The sequence below is a fragment of the Patagioenas fasciata genome, chromosome 15, assembly GCF_037038585.1.
Source record: "Patagioenas fasciata isolate bPatFas1 chromosome 15, bPatFas1.hap1, whole genome shotgun sequence".
NCBI classification, from domain to species: Eukaryota; Metazoa; Chordata; class Aves; order Columbiformes; family Columbidae; genus Patagioenas; species Patagioenas fasciata.
In genome coordinates this window covers 11006016-11024123 of record NC_092534.1, presented here as the reverse complement: position 1 = coordinate 11024123, position 18108 = coordinate 11006016, and the positions used below count along the sequence as shown (strand labels likewise).

The window sequence follows — 18108 nt, the reverse complement described above, 5'->3', positions numbered from 1 at the left end:
AAAAAATGCAGGGTACTGTAACGATCTGCTTTTGTCAGAATGGCATGAAATTGTACCTTGAGAAACGGCAGCCTGGCTCCCAATCCGCTGCCGTGCTGGCGGCTGTGACGCCGCTCACACTGACACGGCTTCCCTTGGCCCTTGCTCTGCTACAGCCCATCGTGTGACGTGTGGAGCTGTTATTACATTTCAGCATCTAAAGAAACAGGACAAAGCAAACTCAAAACATTTAGGACATCACTGGAGGCTTAATATAGCGTCCTGATATTCTGAAAAGCTTTTAAATGTACATTTTTCTAAAGAATGCTGAGACATGAGGATAAAACTTTGGTTATGTATACCTCTCCATAACTGCTTGCTTACATGTCGAAACAAGAATGTATATCTAGTTTATCTGCCATTGGTAGAAATAGGACATGAAGGAATTAGCAGATCAGACAGTCCCCAATCTGATAATCTTGTGTCTTTGTTAATTAAATATGTAGTAGGAAGATAATGAGTTGCTTGCTCATAATCTCAGCTGGTGGACTCATCCTTTCTCTTGTCTGTTCCCTTAATTGAACATCTTTTGAAAAAAATACTGAAAATCTAGGATTGAAGCAAAACCCATTTTATAAAATGTTACAAGAGATGACGGTGTGTGTATCATTGTTAACGTACCTTTTTTTCCTCTTAGCACTAGTTCTACTGGAGGAAGCCCCGTTAAAAAGACAGAAGAAAAGACAGATACAAAACGAACTGTCATTAAGACCATGGAGGAGTATAATAATGATATAACTGCCCCTGCTGAAGATGTCATCATTATGATCCAGGTCCCACAGTCCAAGTGGGATAAAGACGACTTTGAGTCTGAGGAGGAAGACATTAAAACTACCCAGGTGCCCACAAACATCAGCAAACCTGCTAGTGTTATAAAAAATGTGAGCGCTAAGCCACCAAACCCTGTAAAACACAATGAAAAAGAAATGGAGCCTTTGGAGAAAACACAGAAAACTACAAAAGAGGCGAGTTATGAAAGCTCCCAGCACGACGCAAAAGGTTCAAAAAGTTCTGTCTCGAATGAAAAAGGAAAAACCAAAGACCGGGATCATTCGTTGTCAGATAAGGACACTTCTGAGAAGAGAAAGAGCACTGTTCAGCCAGAGAAAGACCACTCAGAACGTGCAGCTGAGCAAGGAAATGGCAAAAATATTTCTCAATCTTCCAAAGACAGCCGATCTTCAGAGAAACACGACACTGGCCGTGGATCCGCTGCTAAAGACTTCACTCCGAACCGAGACAAGAAGTCTGACCATGATGGCAGCCGAGATCATTCTAGTTCCAAGCGCAGAGATGAGAAGGGTGAATTCGCAAGGAGGAAAGACTCGCCCTCTCGAACCAGGGAATCTGCATCAGTCCAGAAAAGTAAACCCAGAGAGGAGCGAGCGGAGCCGTCCAAAAAGGGCCCTGGAGAAGCCAAGCGGAGCAGCTACAGCCCCCCGCGTGAGCGGAAACAGACTGAGCACAAAGCTGCTCACGAGTCCAAGCGTCCGGTGGAGGAACACAAACCTGTGGATAAAAATTCAGGAAAAGAGAAAGAGAAGGAGAAGGAGAAAGAGAAAGAGAAGGAGAAAGAGAAGCATGTACCAGAGATAAAGAGCAATAAAGAAAAAGAAAAAGAAAAAGAGCCAGTTGGTACTAAACCACCTTTGAAACAAGAATCCCCAGATGTAAAATCTGAGAAAGAGAACGTGAGTGCACAGAACGATAAGAGCGTGGTCAAGCCCAAGCCTCAGGTAAGCAGCTCCTCACGCCTCTCTTCCGACCTGACGCGAGAGACCGACGAGGCTGCCTTTGTACCCGACTACAACGAGAGTGACAGCGAGAGCAACGTATCTGCAAAAGAGGAGGAAGCTCCGGGGAAAAATCCTAAAGAACCGAAAGAAAAGGCGGTTGAAAAGGCGAAGGAGGAGCCGGCAGCGGCTGCGGCCGCCGAGCAGCCCGAGGTGAGTCAGAGCCAGAGCAGCCCCAGCGTGAGCCGCAGCCGCAGCCACAGCCCGTCCGAGAGCCAGACCCGCAGCCACAGCAGCAGCGCCAGCTCTGGGGACAGCCAGGACAGCAAGAAGAAGAAGAAGAAAAAAGAGAAGAAGAAGCACAAGAAGCATAAGAAACACAAGAAGCATAAGAAGCACCTGGGAAACGAAACGGAATTGGAAAAGAGCCAAAAACACAAACACAAGAAGAAAAAGTCGAAGAAGAGCAAAGATAAAGAGAAAGATGACCAAAAAGTGAAATCTGTCCCTACATAGAACGACAGATAATAACAAAATGACTTAATTCCTAAGTCATCTGTATTAAATTTTGTTAAAATGTAAACGAATTCAAGCGTTGTAAATAATGACATGAAAGACCCTGTGCTGCACTTAAAATATTGCTGCTTGATTATTTGATTTTTACATCAGAGCTTTATAAAAGTGAACATTTTGTACAGAATTGTGAGTTGTGACCATGTAACATGAAAGGTTTTGCTGAGGCATCTTATTTTTAACCACCGTTAATTAGTTTGGGTGGAGTTTACTGTACTGTGAAGATTTTCACATTTGAATTTTTTTTTAATTGCCTGGCAGAAGAAGCTGGTATCAGTTATAAAATACCAGCAGAATGATTTGCAGAATACATTACAGCCCTGTTATGTCACTTTTTGATTACAATAAAAAGTTTTCAGTAAACTATCCAATGTGATGAGGTTTCCAGTGATAGCTGAACATTAGCAGAGGAGAGAGGAGTGACAGAAAAAAGTACCTGTAAAGAGCTTCCCAGTGGGTTTAATCTGGAAAAGCCTGGTCAGACCGTAAATCTGAAGTGATGCCATGTGGGGAGGTACTGCCTAGAGTGCCACTTCTTCATGTGCCAAGTAGACTTGGTTTGATATTGTAAAAGGCAGTGTATGGCCCCAAAATACAGCCGCTAGTAACGGCTGGTACTGACTGTCTGAAAATAACCTTCAGTGTGAAGCTGTCATGTGTCACCGTTGTTCCACCTCGTTCAAAAAGCTGTTGGCATTCGCCAGCAAACACTGACATGGATTTTTAAGATGCCCTGTAATCTGTATTTTCTCTTGACAGTGCTGATCAGCAGGATGTTTGTGTTTTTAAATAGATGCTTTATTATTAGTGTTTTCGTACGGTGGTGCCACTTGATCCAAACTACCCCTCCCGTTCAGTGGGGTTTGGCAGCAGCAAGCCCCCCAGCCCAGCAGGCGTCTGCTGTGAGCAACGGCGGGAAACCTAGAAAATGTCATTTAATTAGCTTGAGAATTTCAAGACAGACATAATTTTTAAAAAGGCAGCGGTGGGTGTTGCACCACTGAGAAAGGCAGCGTGCTAAAAAATTCTTGTTGTGCATTAAGGGCAAAATGTCCCGGTAACAATTGAATTCAGTAGCGAAAGCCCTCAGCTGTTTGGGATTTGTCCCAAGAGTTCTGTTGGAAAGTTCTGTTAATTAAAGCAGCATTTCAGGGCTTCCTGCTTGCGGAGACTATTTTGTTCAACAAGTGTCACTGTTTGTAGGTACTGGTACTGGGGTATTGAGCAGTACAGAAATAGTAAAATAATAACTCATCTTGCTTTGCAGTGGGGTGGCTGTCACAATGAAATATTGGGTTAGGAACTGAGCATCCCATGTTTCTGATGGTGGAAGTAGGAACAAACCAGAATTAGTACCAGATTCCGCTGCCAGGGGTTTGCATCTTTTTGTGCCAAGGCGTTCTGGGTGGATTCCCGGTGTTTCTGCACAAGGTGATGCAGACTTGCCAATAAGCCACTCGGATTTTTATTTCCCAGCACCAGCAAGCCCAGGTCTGTCTTGGTCGTTCTGTGTGCTCATCCAGGGACTCGTGTCCCTGAGGTGGCCATGGACTGTCCCCTTGTGGGGAGCAGGGGATGGTGCCTTTTGCACCAGGCTCCGGTTCGTTGGCCTAACGACACAGACAATGCAGGACTGGTTGACATGGGATTCTTCCTGGAGTTGGGGTGTGTTTACTGTGCTTTGTTACCAAGACTCAGAATAATTAGTAAACTTGCATGGAAGTGAGATTTTGGACGTTTCTTTATGGAAAAGCTCCATAAAACCAGGTAAAAATGTGTATTTTTACATAACTTTGTGCTGAAAACTGTTGTTGAATGCTGTTGTCCATGCTTGCCTTGGCGCTCAGTTAAATCGCCTGTTCTCAGAGCACCGAGCGGCATTACTGATGATTTCTCCGTCTCCTAGGAATTTAATTTACTCTGTACATGGAGTTTCGTAGGATTACTTTTCTCCAAGTTGTTTGACCTGTCAACACCTGGAATGCAGTGATGCTCTGGCCCAAGCAGGTAACTCTGACTTACAGTTGTGTTGAGAAGTTTTCCAGGGCAGTTTGTGAACTCCACACAGCAGGAAATGCGTTTGCTTCATCTCCACCAGCTTTGGGGAGATTTAGTTTAGTAAAATACAAGGCTCCCAGGCTAAAAAAAAAAAGATTATGTTGAACAACATGTGAGCTCAATTTTTGACAGCTTCTGCCAGCTGCCTTTCCTGATTCTAAAGGGGTTTGTAGATGTGATGGTGAGCGGGTGGTGGGTTTGTGGGTTGTTGGTGAGGGTTGTGCTGTCTGGTGGGAACCGGTGCCAGGTGGGCTGGGGAGATGCTGTGGAGCGCAGGGGATGGAGACACACGCCTGGGGCATCTGCTCCCTGGGTTTGATGTCCCTCAGTCCCCTGGGACACGTCACCCACAGGTAGGTCCCCGTGGGTAAGGACACTGTTGTATATTCTGTAGTGTCCTGTCCGCGGTCACCCCCGCCCCTCACCCTGCTCATCCCCTTCCACCAGATGTTGGGGTTTGTGGAAGGAGGGAAACAGAGATGATCTCATTTCTGTGTGCAGCTCGCTGTGTCCCAAAGCTGCAGTGTTCGTTACTGAACGTTCTGAAGTTCCGAACTGCAATGCCAGGCCGAAGCGCAGCTTGTAAAGAAATGGTTGGGCCCAAGTTGTTTTTTGTATTCTTGTCTCGCAAGCTGAGGTGCTCATTCTTTAGAGGCTGGGTTTTGTATTGAAATGGGATAAACTGAGATTTGTGTTTTGCGTTGTTGCCCTGGAACTGGGTTCCACAGGAAGGCTTTTAATATAAAATAATGGCGTGGCGAGCTCAGCTGTCCATGCGGATGGATCCTGTGTGACCACAGCAGCCACAGAGCTGCCCTGTCTGCAGCCGAGGGGACGTGGGGCTGGCGAGGGGCAGCTCGGGGTGTCACAGCGTGGGGAACCGGCTGGCTCTGGGCTGTGGTGTCACCTGGGAGAGCTGGTGGGGAGGGGACCTGGTAGGAAGTCCTCTCCTCGTGGGGCAGCCCTTAACAGGTCAGGCAGAGAAGGCAAAGGCAGCCCAAGGTTGAATGAGGCAACACCTCTTAAATGAGACTAATTAAAACGAAGAGCTAATCAAGGCCTGAAGCTCTCGGGAGTCCCACTGGGCTGGGGGATGCCGGGTGAGCTGGGGGGAGTGCGCTATTCTGGGGAAGGAGGCTCCTGAATCAGGACGGTGGTGACACTGTCAGGGCTCTGCTGGCTCTGGGACGAGGGTCCCCCGGAGCTGCGGGGGTCTTACCAGGATGGGGAGTGGGACTGAGTGCTGCCCAGGGTTCAGTGTGCTCTTACCACTGAAACCTGCAGTTATCTTCACCTGTTCATCTCTAGCTGAAAAACACACTACATATGAGGGCCGAATCAACTAATACAGCAGTCGTCTCTTCCAAAACACATTTAATGTTTTAAATGTCTGCAGATGGGTTTTGCTCTCTGTGGATGCCAAACAGGAAGCCGTTAGCTCCTCGTTATCTGTCACTTCTTAGTTTCTGCCACCGCTGGTGTTGAATCCGTTAATTACAGTTACACTGGGAGGTTGCTGCTTCAAACATTCCAACCTCTGTGCTTTTTGCTGAGCTAAATCTGCTTGCGAGGCTTTGTGGGGGTCTGAGCGCTCTGCCCAGGGCTGGCGCTGGGGTTTCTAAAGACAGCAGGTAGAGCAGTTTGCTTGGGTGGAATGTCTTTCACTTGGCCCCCCTAGCGTATCCTCTTGGAGTCAATTTCAATTAAAAGTGAAATGTTTGGATGATTCCCAGCCTTCTTTTAATTCCCCTTACTGTAAAATATGCTGTAAGTTTGATAAAGCATAAAATTAGGTATTGGAAAGTCAGCGCAGGTGCTTCTCGCTGCCTTGTCCAGGGGGGCACCAGCTTATAAAATAACAGGCTTGCTTTTGTCCAAAATCCACCTTGTTGGCCTATTTTTGCTAAATATTTGGTGGTCGTCAAAGCATTTACCTGCAGCCCATCCCGGCGTTGCACCCTGTCTCCGGCAACGCGCGGCCCCGTTGGCTTTTCTGGGTACAAACCAAACCCTACACACAGTGAGCAAGGCGGTGGCTCCATGACGGACACGGGCGCTCTCTTCCCGCTCAGGAAAGGCGAACGGGAACGCCGCGGGGTTTCTTGCTCCCTACTCGGTGTGTGCCGTGGGCAAGCTGGCAGCACCCGGCCACGGACACGCGGTGTGGATGCCCTGGGAACCATGGTGCCCTCGGAAACGGTCTCAGCTACGCAACGTGTGGGGGATGACAACACCTTTCCAGACCCACCACACTGTGTTCATCGTCTGTGCAACAGCAGATAGTGCCCCATTGGGTTGTACTGGGCTGCTCTAGGCAAGGGAGACAGTGGGAGGGTTTTGGAGGAGGAGGAGGATGGTGATGAGGAAGATGCTGCGTGGAGGACAGGATGCCAGGAGGACTCCAGGACTTTGGCTGGTGAACCGCAGGGGATGCAGGTGCTGGTGGTGCCCCTGCCCAGCTGATGTCCCTGGGGCCAACACGCTCACAGCCGAGTCTGTGACCCAGGTTTCCTTCTGTGGGTGGCGGGGGCTCCACTTGCAGTCACACCCTGATCGGCTGTGGCAGAGCCTGACCTGTCCACATGTCCTCCCCTGCTCTGGTGGAGACGCCTCTGCGAGGTCCATCAACACCCGCTCCCTCAAGAGGTAAACGCAAGTTGAATAATTAGCAACCATGCATTTGGTGGGGAGATTCCTCATCTTTAGTTTATACCCGCTCTGCTCTGGCGCGACCCCCCAGGCAGCCCTGGCTGTGTCCCCTCCCGCCCGTCACCCCCTGCAAATGGGGCAGGACGAGGCTTTTGCAGGCGGTTTTTTCATCCACATCTCGTGCGTGTTTGCACACGCCTGGGCTTCTGTCGCCCTTTTGTGAGCAAAATGGTTGTTTGGTAGCAACGAGCAAGGGCTCCTTGCCAAGTCTCCCTAATTAAGATTAAGCATATGCAGATTTGCCTTGTTTTCAGCTAATGACAGCTGCAAACAATAATTTGTCATGCTTGCTGACTGTTGATTGGTAAGACGAGGCCAGGCGAGGGTTGAACCCAATCTGTGTTGGCCGGGGCTCAGCCCATGCCCTCGGTGGTCCCAGCGCTGGGCTCTGCTGGAGCTGGCACTTCTGGTTTGTTTCTGGCGTTGCCATCAACGCAGGCAAATCGTGATGTTTTCACAGGAAAATCAAGATAGATGCCTGCATACGTATCTGATGTTTGTAGTTCCAAGTCAGCAGCCTTCATCAGTTTTCTGCAAGCTGAGAACCAAAGCAGAGACTAAACCATCCTTCCCCAATGCAGCTCAGGAGGCACCTTGGCATCTCTCCAGAATGCCTGGGCTTTCTAAGGACATCCTCAAAAAGAGCTTGATTTCATTATTTTTTAATTATTATTAGGCTGATGAAAGGACAGAGCCTTTTTGACAAAAGGATGCCTGAGCAAATGATGTACTCTGTGTCGCAGATGAAAACAGTCTGCATTGTTTTAAGGACAGCATGGAAATGAGGACGTGGTGGAAAAAATAGTCACTGCAGAGATATAATTATGTTGTGTTTGACAGACGTTCTGCTCGGCCATACGTGCCCCGTGGCCATGTGGCTCTTCCCCTGCCCGAGCCCGGCAGAGGAGTCGTGTGCAGGTTGTGTTCAGCCATGCTGAGGATGCCTCCCAGGGTGTCTGGGGGATTCCTGTAAGTCTCTGCCAGCATCCAGGGCACGAGGCAGTGAGGGGGACCCGTCTGGCCCCGGGGGGATGCCAAGGGCAGTTCCTGCTCTGCCCCATGGACGAGGGTGCCCTGAACACGGGCGCTGAGCTGGGCTGCACCCCAGAGCTGCTCGTCTGCTGGGTACGTCCAGGCTGCTCATGCTGAGAGTTTGTGTCTCTGACCCTGAGGGCCCCAAGCAAACCACGCTGGGTCTGAGATGGGGACACGCGGCAGCCCCGAGGTGGGGAGGAGGCAGAGACACCCCTGTCCCATCCCTCCCATCCCGTCCCCTCCCGCTCGCAGCCTCAGCCGCTGGCCCCCGTGTCCCTGCGCCCAGCCCCAGTGCTCAGCTGTCACTGGCCACGTCCCCAGCACAGCGAGTCCCCAGCTCTGAAACGAGCTGCTCTCCTCCCATGAGGAGCTGAGTCAAACGCTCAGACACTTCTGAGACTGTTTTGGAGCATTCCTGATTTTAATTGAGTTTACTTAATTATTATTTACTTTGACTGAAGAAGCTGTTGTATTTAAATAACTCTGGTTTTGCCAAAACGCTGTCACGGAGAAGCCGCTTTCCCCTTGGGAGCCCTCGAACACGGGCTCCCTTCCAAGCCCCTGGCTCGGCAGGCGGGAGCATCACTGCTGGTGCTGCCGCTGCCCTGGCCGGGAGCTTTGTGCTGTTTCCAAATGCGCCTTGAGCGTGTCTGGTTGGAGCCGGCAGGGCTGGAGCTCTGGGCTGCGCTGTCCTGCTCACAGCCCCGGGGAGAACAGACTGTGGGGCATCTGCCAGCACCGGCATGGACAGGACCTGAACCTCCCGGATGAAAAGCCACCTGTAATTACAGATGGCAACAAGAAGCAGCAGGTGAACTGAGTTATAAATATTTCTCATTTCAAATCATAGTATGGGGTTGGTTTTCATTCCTTTTTTTTTTTTTTTCTTGTTTCTCTTGTTATTTTTTGGGGGGGGAGGAAGGTGTCTGGTTTTGTGTGTGTGTTTTTTGTGGGTTGTTTTTGCTTTGTTTTGGTAAATTACAGTTAAACAGCTTCCAAATTGTCCTTGGAGTTTGAAATACCAGCTCTCGACTGCTGCGACTATCTGCCACCAATGCTTTGCCACCTCATGTCTGGGGACAGAGCCAGGCAGGTGACATTCCACAGGGACCTGCATCCAGCGTCCCCAGCCCCAGGCTGGGCAAGCAGTGACTCTGCTGGGCTCCGGGGACTTCTGTGCCACAGGCAGGATGGACGGACAGAGAGTGTGGAAATCTGCTGCTGCTCCATTCCTGAGCTCAGGGGGCAGGAGTTATGTTTGGGATCCCGCCTTGGCAATGGGGCCCTTTCCGTGGGTCATCTCGTGTCCCCCGGCCGTCCCAGGGAAGCTGGGGGGAAGAGTCCGGTGGGAAGGGACCAAGAATCCTAAAGGACTGAGCCCAGCAGCCCTACGTTGGTCACTGGAACAGTTCATTGAGAAGCTGCAAGGCAAACTGGAGCCTGGTGCGGGTGGGTGGGCAGCCAGCAGCACTTCCCTCCCGCTCCGATCGCGCTGCGGCTCTGCTGAGTGTGATGGTGTCTCATGAGCATCTCGCGAGCTGCTCTGGCTGCCCAGAGATCTGTAGCTGCCACACGGAGGAGACAGGAAAAAACATCCATTTGTACGGGACCGTTCTCTGATCCAAGCTGCTGAATATTCAACAGCAATCATTTGTGACCTATATTCAGTGTAATTGCTGCTATTGCAGGGTTGGCAGCAGCAATGTCAGTGCAAGTACCACAGGACGCGGTTCTCTCTGCATTGGTTGTGCTGGAGGGAACTGGGGAGGGGGTTCGGCAGCACCGGTGTCACCTCCAGCTGCTTCGCCAGTGCCTCCCTGCTCTGGAGCTTCCCCCAGGAGCTCCTGCTGCCCCAAACCTTGATGCAAAGACTATGCAGAGGTCTAAAGAAAATACAAAGCAAATCTGATAGTATCAGGTGAGGTAAATCCCACCATGATGCTTGGTGCGTGGAGGAGCCCTGTGCCGGGAGCTGCCCCAGGGATGGGGCTGGGGGGGGGGGGTCACCTAAAGGTGCATTTCAAGCTGTGGTGCTGGGAGCCTCCTCCCCAACTCCCCACATTGTCCCTCGGCCCATTGTGTCCTGATTCACCCGGCTCAGGTGGTTTGTGGGGGACGAGGGCGGCCGGACCTGCTCCCTGTGACGAGTGTTGTCCCGCTGGGCGGGGGCTGTGGCGGTGCCTCCCCCCTGCAGCATCGCAGCGACTGTCCCGCTGAAAACACCGGCCCATCCTGCACGTGGGAAGGATTTTTGCACCCAGTAACACTACTTTCCTATCATTTGGTCTCCTTATTTGGTATTTCTTTAATAATTAGTGGCAGATTTTGCACTCATGTTTGCAATTATCTGAATGCCTTTGGGACATGTTCTGCCAGATAATTGAATCTCCTTGGTATGTGACTGCGAAGATTGTTAGTGAGTGCAGGCTGGAGCTGGAGAACATTTTGGTGTCATGTTAAGACAAATTAGGCTTTTTCATTTTAAAAAACTAAGGGAAACAACACATTTTGCTTTGCTGTCGTCAGCAAAAGCTTTACTAGAAGCCTGCGTTAGAGAAGGAAATACATTATTATCAGTAATTAACTGGAAGTACAATTTAATTACATGCAGCGGTGCTTTCCCGGGCTGCAGCAAATCCCCCCCGTGCCCAACTCACAGCGCCAGCAGGGCTGGGGGAGCAGGACAGCGGGTCTCTGGCCAGACAGACGGACATCTCCGTGCAGCCTGGCTGTGAGAACAAGAGAGGGGACCCTGTGGCCAGCCCCCTGCGTTGGTGCTGCCCCATCCCCTGGCAGCTGCCAGGTCCATGTCCTTGTCCTTTGAGCTGCTCTTAATGTTTCGCTTTTTCTGTTTTAGCACATAACGTTGGGATTTACTGTGCTGATCTAGGGAAAGGAAACTCCCAGCTCCAGAGCCGTTCTTGAGAGTAAGTGCTGTGCAGCCTCTAAAACTTCGCCAGGTGAAGGCGAGGGGGAGCGGGGGTGGGAACCGGCTCTTCGGCTCTTGCCCGAGGCCTGGAGACAACCCCTGGTGGGGACAAACCTCTGGGTGCCCCTTTGCTCCCACTCTCACCTGGGCAGGTTGGGGTGTTTGATTCCCCTTGTGACAACATGGCAGGTGCACATATCCCTTGGGTGGCGTCCCCGCATGGTGGTCCTATGGTTGTGGGGAGGGGCGGCAGCTGGACCCCCCAGGACACAGCACTCACTGTGCTGCTGGCACCGAAGCAGCAACAGGGGCCTCTGAGCACCCATGTCCCGTAGCCTCCAGGTGCATCGGTGCTCCACGTCCTGCCAGCCCCATCGTGACCTGCCCATGGCCCTGCCCTCGCCATGGGACGTCTGACATGGGGTTAATGTTGTGCCAGCCCCACGTGTCCCTGCCGAGCGTCCCCCACGTGCCCCGCTCCACACTGCGCCCCAGCCACAAAGCGGTTAATCGCTGTTGATCGCAGCGTACTCGGCGCTCGGCGCGGCTCTCGGAGGCAGCGCGATCCTCCCCGCTCTCCAGGGACCTCATGGCATTTTGCCCAGATGGCATCGAGCTGTGTCTAAAGGACATAACACGGCGCCTACGGCTCGGTGCGGCAGCGCTGGAGTGACAGATGAAGCTGGGGCGCTCCGTCATCTCTGCCAAGAGGGAAAAAACGCTCCTGAAAATGCCGGGTCTCCCGCCGGCCGCTCCCTTTCGCCTCCGCGAATGAGCTGGGACCCGGCGGCCGCCCGGCTTGCGTCGTGCGGGGCAGCGCCGGCCGAGCACGCGGGGTCCCCACGCTCCACAACGTCCCCTCCCGCCGGCAGAGCAGGTAGGTGACGTGTCCCCACCATGCCACTGCGTGCCCAGCCCATCCCACATCCTCCCGCCCTGGCCCATGTTTGGTGGTGCCCATGCCGGGCAGGGGGCAGCGGGGGCTGGCAGGGCTGCCCTGGGCCGAGGCGGAGGCTGCGCAGAGCCCGCGGGTTCGTTTCCTGTGGTGTCTGCCCCATCCTGGGCATCCCAGCAGCCACATGGGGAGAGGGGCTGCAACCTGCCCAGCGCAGGAGCCCCCACTCCAGCCACATGGTGTGAATTTTGGGGCTGTCATGTGCAGGGACAGCAGTTGGACTTGATGATCTTTGAGGGTCCTTCCAACTCGGGATGTTCTATGATTCTGTGATCCACAGTTGTGCAGGGAAGGGGCAGCACCCGGGGACCCCGCGCTGTGGGCTCTGACCCCCACACTGACTGACACCCACGCTGACAGCACCAGTGATGTTAAATCCTGCTCTCCCGGGCCTTTGAGCACCAAGGGGACACTCATGGTGACCCCGACTGGTGGCAGCATGAAGGGCAGTTGGTGTTTTTGGGGTGACCTGAGAAGCGCTTTGCTGCGCTTGTGCCACACTCAGGTCCTGGTGCGGGGGGTTCTTGGGGCACTGGAGGGAGCTGTGGTGAACATCCTTCCCACCTGGGACAGCGGGGTGGCCATGACGCCGGCTGTTTGACACATGGCCTGGCACCTGTGATGTCCTTGCTCAGCTGAGTTTTCTCTGTGTATTGGCTGCTGGAACCAGCGGGGAGATGAAGATATGGGGACGGGAAAAGGAGGGCATGAACTGCTTGCAGGTGGGAGCTGTGGCCACAGTGACAAAAGTGTCTTCGGGAGGGACCTGCCATCAGACAACGAGCCAGGCTGGCACCACAGGGTTGGCCTGCAGGTGCTAAGAGCTGCAAGTTGCCTGATGCCAGTGGTTTTCCACCTGTTTTGGCTCTCCGGAGTGGGACAGTGCTGGCATCGATCCCCCTCCCCATCAGCTGAGCCGCTGCCTCTTGCACCAGCCTTGAGCTCTTGCGGTGCTCTGGGAAGCTCAGCGAGCGCCTGTTACAGCACCGGCACTTGCCAAATTCACCAAGAGCACTGGGCATGTCCCACCGATGGGAGCAAGACCCCAGCTCCTTGTTCCCCGTGCCCAGCGAGGGGCTGGCACGGCGGGTGCTCTGCCCTCACCCCGGTGCCAGGAGCGGGAGCTGCAGCCACCGGTACCCCATGCAGGAGCCGCTGTTTCTCTGCCACGCACGCAGCTGATTTAATACAAAATGAAAATTGGGTTTGTTTTTCTCTCTTTTTTTTCCCCATTCCTGCGGCGTGTGGCCAATGGAGTGTTCCCTCGCCGCGGTTCGTTAGAGCCGGCACAGCCGCAGACACTCGCTTCCAGCGGCCGCCGTGTGCCGGGAATGCCAATGAAGCTGCCGGCATGCAGCGAACTGCAGAGCATGTTTGTCCTGAATGCAGAATAATTAATGGTTTAGAGGAATCAAGTGAATTATGCTGAAGCTGTTGCCCAATTAGTTAAACTAATTGCAAAGTAAGGAGGGCTACCAGGGACCTGGCGTCCCACGGCAGCCGCGGTGTCCCCATCACCACCCAACCCCAGCCCTGCTGTAGGAAAGGCACCAAGCTGCACCACTTGACTTTCATAGGGAAAATGTTCTTATTTGTTTATCTGATTTGTACGTCTGTGTGCACATAGAACTAGATTTTTAATTTCAGGCTGTCGATGCCCAGCAGAGCTGTGGCTGGTTTGTAACTGGGTCTTTTTCCCCAATATCACATCCCCCCTTGATGGGTCTGGCCCCCAAGGGGTTCTGGTCCCCATGTCCTGCCACTGTCACTGTCATTGCCAGCAGCAGGATCAGCCCCTCCGGTCCCACAGGTGCCACGGGGAGGTCTTGTCAGGCAGAGGGGGAAGAGAGGTTTATTTGTGGAATCACGGAAACGTACGTGCGCTGTTACTTTCTGCTTAAAATTACGAATATTTCAAATACTGCAAAAATTCTGCACTTAATACAGCAGGAACAACCCTTCCGAAGGGTTCTGCCTCTAAGTCTGGCTGGAAAAATAGATATATCTGTGTATTTTTATATGTACCTGTATATATACATAGCTGAGGGTTTCCGTAGGGTGGGGAGTGCCCCGCGGTGCCGCTGTGGGACCAGCCCTGGCTTTGTGCGGCGGGGGGGCCGGGCGGGTGCTCATTGAGTTGTGCTTCCCCCTGGATCCGCTGTGACAGATCACAGCTTGATGGAGCCGCAAACGCCGAATAGCGACAGAGGCGTCAATTTAGTTATTAACAAAGGATGGGATTCAAATGGTGCTGGCACGGCTCCAAGGCGCAGGAGCTTATGAGGAGCGTGGAGGGTGTATTAAATATTCATCGAAATCTTGGCATTTCGTTCCCGTCTCTCACTCTCCTGCCCCCTCCCCCCCGAAATTATTTGGTTCTAAAGGTTAGAAGCCTACTTCAGAAATTAATTAATTCATTAGCCCCTTATAAATTAGATTTTTACAAGTAAGTTTTTTAGGGTCGACACAAAATGGGTCGTAGTGGCACTTCATCAGGTTTGCTCGTCACGTGAGCCCTGACCCCGGGCACGTGACGGTGCCGACCGATGCTCACGGCAGCATGTGACCCTAAATGCTATGTGAGCTCAAAAAAAAAAAAGAATAGAAATTTAAATACAAAAATACAAGCAGGTCTGTCTCCTGCCGTCACCTGCCCGGTGGTGGTTGAGCCGTACCTGCCGCCGGGGACTGGCGGGCGCGGGGAGCTCCGTGCCGCCGCCAAGCCCTGCCCTCCCGTTGGCACCACGGCTCCCCATTTGGTGAGTTAACAGATCCTTCCAGCAATTAATTGGCACGGCTCTGCTCATTAGCATGCTGGGCGCGGGCGGGCACTCCGCCGCGTGCAGCCTCGCATTGCAGGAGCCACCGGCCTTGGGGAGCAGGGCACTGTCCTTGGGGGGTCACACCGGGGTGCGTGGGGGTCCCCGGTGCGTGTCGGTGCCGCCATCCTCCCGCCGTGCGGACATCGCAATGCTGCACAAGGGCTCCCGCGGGCGGGGGTCTGGGTGGCCGCTGGTGCTGTTGCCTCCATGCCGGGATGGGGACAGGGACATGTGCCCAGTGGGGTGGCTTGGGGGGGGCTGGGTCCCTTCCCCATCCAATGGGCAGCTGGTGCCGGGTGCTCGTAGTCCTGGAGATCCGTGCCCGCCTGTGACGCTGGGCTGCCAGTCCCCAAGTGGCGGCTCTCGGGCAATGTGGGGTTTATTTTGGTGCTCGGCCGGTGCCTCGGTGCTCCCCCGCGATGTCCTCACCATGGTGGGGCCGCTCACTCTCCCCCGCGAGGGGAACGAGGGTTGAATCCATAATGCCGGCGGCGCGGGTGCCGGCGCAGCCCAGCCGCGGGGCCGCAGGAGTCGGCACAGTGATGGTCGTCATTAGGATGCAGGTCCACGGCCATCTCCCTGGAGACCCTGGGAACCGAGCACTGGGGACCCGCTGTCTGGTGGGGCTGGCAGCCGCGCTGGGAAGGGGCAGCTGCAGATGAATTACCGCCCTGTTCCAGCACCGGCCTTTGTTCCCTGCACATTGTCAGAAGCAAACAGGAGAGAAAAGCGAAGCGGCTCGGGCGCAGCCGCGGTGTGGGGCAGACAATGGGCCTGGCCCGCTCGCAGATCCCACCACGCCAACACAGCCAACACAGTTTTAAGTATCGGTAACAATTTTTTTTTTGTCCTTGAACTAATTATCCACAAAAGCTCTTTTGAGCTGACACTGAATGTGAATTGCTGTTCTGGTGTGGCATTGTAACTGTAGCGATTCCATATTTAATACTCTGGGCATTCCCGGGCGATCATTAGCCCCTTTGTGCCGCTGAAGGAAGCCATATGTTTCAGAAACATCTTTAAAGATGCTTGCAGAAACAACAAGAAAAGGGATTTCTGTGTGTTGCTGAATGAGGCTGCCAATCACCCAGCATCCCGCACCGGCTCCCTTGTGCTTGCCTGGAACGCGAGGCGGCGGCGGCAGCTTCAGTAAATATGAGCTCGTGTTTGTAGTCAGGATTTGCCGTCTGGGGGAATGAGCTGGGCAAGATTTAATTGGCACAAATGTCTGCCCTGCCCCTTTCGCACATTTGCTGGCTCTCCCAAGTCAAACTCTTTTTTAATTTGATTGCAATGAAGCAACTTCCGTGGTGTCGCTACTTGAGAATAATTTTTCTCTGCTGCTTGTACAGATTTTTTGAGTTGCAGCCGGCTCTCCCCGCAAATGGGCCCTGGAACACCAAGTGACCCAGGCCCTGCCGTGCCGTCCCCGGCTCATTGCTGCAGCTCTCCCCGGAGCTCACACCCTGTATTTTTATTCAGTTTAATTGGCTTTGTAATAGTTTCGTGGCAAGCAATTCTGCTCCCATCAAAACCCGCTCATGTGAATGTTCCCCTGTGGTATGAAGGAGACAAATAATGAGGACAATTGATCCCTGTCAACTGCACGGGCACAGGTGAGCGTGGCACGGCCGGGCTGGAGGTGCCAGGACCAGGGCTGCAATCGGCTGCGCACACTCACGTCCTCAGGGAAACAGCCCGGGCTGCGAGGACCAGGAGGCTGCTGCCACCAGCCCCACAGAGGGACAGGACCTGGGAAGTTGTGTTCAGCTGGGTTTTAATCTGCAAGGGGTTTGAGAGCGGGTTTGTCCCTGGGCTCTGACCACGGGGAGCCCTGTGCCAGGGCTGGGGTGGCTGCAGCCCCGTGGTGGGGTCACAACCTGTACGTGTCCCCGCAGCGTCCCAGCCCTCGCAAACCCTGGGTGATGCTGTGCAGTGCCTGGAGTGGCAGGAACCACCGGAGAGCAGAGGAATTCAGAATGAATTCATCAAAGGCTGTTAACAAATGGTTGGTAATTGAGAAGGCTGCCAGCAAATGGAGGGTTTGCTGTGTGTGGCCCCCCGGGAAGCTGGTGGGAGGGCCAGGAAGCCCGGACAGGCTCTGTGGGGCATCTGCTCCGGCCCCAGCCCTGCTAAGCTGGGCTTCGTAGAGCCCAGGCTGGGCACACTGTGCGGGATTGTCTCTGTGGGCTGACTGTTTGCTTCTGCTTGTCCAGCTTCTCCTGTGATAGACTAAAGCCTGGGAATTCATTTCTTCCCGAGATGCAGAGTCGCATAGTGTAGGAATGGATTTAAACCCAGGTGGGCAAAGCCCATCCCTGGTCCCATTAGGGGAGGGTCCCTGTCCTTGTCCCCCTGACCTTCATCTCCAGGTGTCCCCGTTTGCCTGCTCTCCGGGTTCCCATCCAACAGCTGGCACGTGAAGCAATGCTCTCTGTCTTGATTTGATAAGTATCTGGAAACGTCATAAAAGATTATCTGATATGTGATATATCACATATATATATGTGATAATAAAATATCAGACGCAGGAAAATGACTAACCAAAAGGCATTTGAAAAAGGGAAGAGTGTAGACGCAGGAGATTAGGACGCTAATTCCCATCCCTTGTATGTCCTCCATCTTCCCATGTCTTGACAGACAGAAATAAATGCTCCCTCTTCCTGTGAAGCACTATCGGCCTCTCCTTGCTGTACTGGAACCACAGGGTGCCCACAGCCCATTTATTCTCAAGATTTGATGCTTTATCACTTTCAAAGGGGCGACTCAGCCAGCTCATCATGCATTCCCGCTGCAAGCACTTGCACTTAAAGGGCAGATAAAGATTCTGATGGTAATAACTAAATTTGATTTTTGACAGTCTGAAGTATCTCTGCAAATTAAAGACCTGCAATTTGTGCCTTTGTTTAGACCATGCAACAAGACAACAGGAACAAAGACAAAGAGCAAAATGAAATATAACTCACATGAGTGTGGAGGTGGCAGAGGGTCCCTCTGTAATTCAGCCTCTGTTAAGTAAGAGCTGTGGGTGGTTGGGTTTTTTTTCCTTATGAATACAGCTTTGAACCAAATAAAATGCCAGTAAATTCCCAAGCCCAACACCGGTGCAATAAAGACAGGAGCCAGATCAGCAGCTAAGTGATGGATGAGTTAAAGTTTTAATAGGCTGACCACCTCATAAATAATTTGCTCAGTTCTAGAGTAATTGACCTGGTCACAGTGGTAATAAAGGGCTGTCCCCTGGGTTCTTGTTCA

The 18108-nt window shown here is 52.8% G+C and overlaps 2 protein-coding genes across 7 annotated transcripts in view; both read left to right on the top strand.

Annotated features, from left to right (window-relative positions):
• RBBP6 (RB binding protein 6, ubiquitin ligase) overlaps positions 1–2711 on the top strand; it is a 28327-nt gene extending 25616 nt beyond the window's left edge. For all 5 annotated transcript variants that reach the window (XM_065850760.2, XM_065850756.2, XM_065850757.2 and 2 more), the window contains one exon: positions 677–2711. In XM_065850760.2, coding sequence (XP_065706832.2) covers positions 677–2288 — 1612 coding nt within the window. In that variant the 3' untranslated portion in view covers positions 2289–2711. The remainder of the gene's footprint in view (positions 1–676) is intronic.
• Positions 2712–11861: 9150 nt separating this feature from the next.
• Positions 11862–18108, top strand: part of TNRC6A (trinucleotide repeat containing adaptor 6A) — a 72396-nt gene continuing 66149 nt past the window's right edge. Inside the window, exon 1 of one of the 2 annotated variants that reach the window (XM_071815347.1) lies at positions 11862–11953. The gene's annotated coding sequence lies outside the window, so the exon portion shown is untranslated. Of the gene's footprint in view, positions 11954–14690; positions 14791–18108 lie in introns of those variants that run through there. The other variant, XM_071815345.1, reaches the window with a different exon arrangement.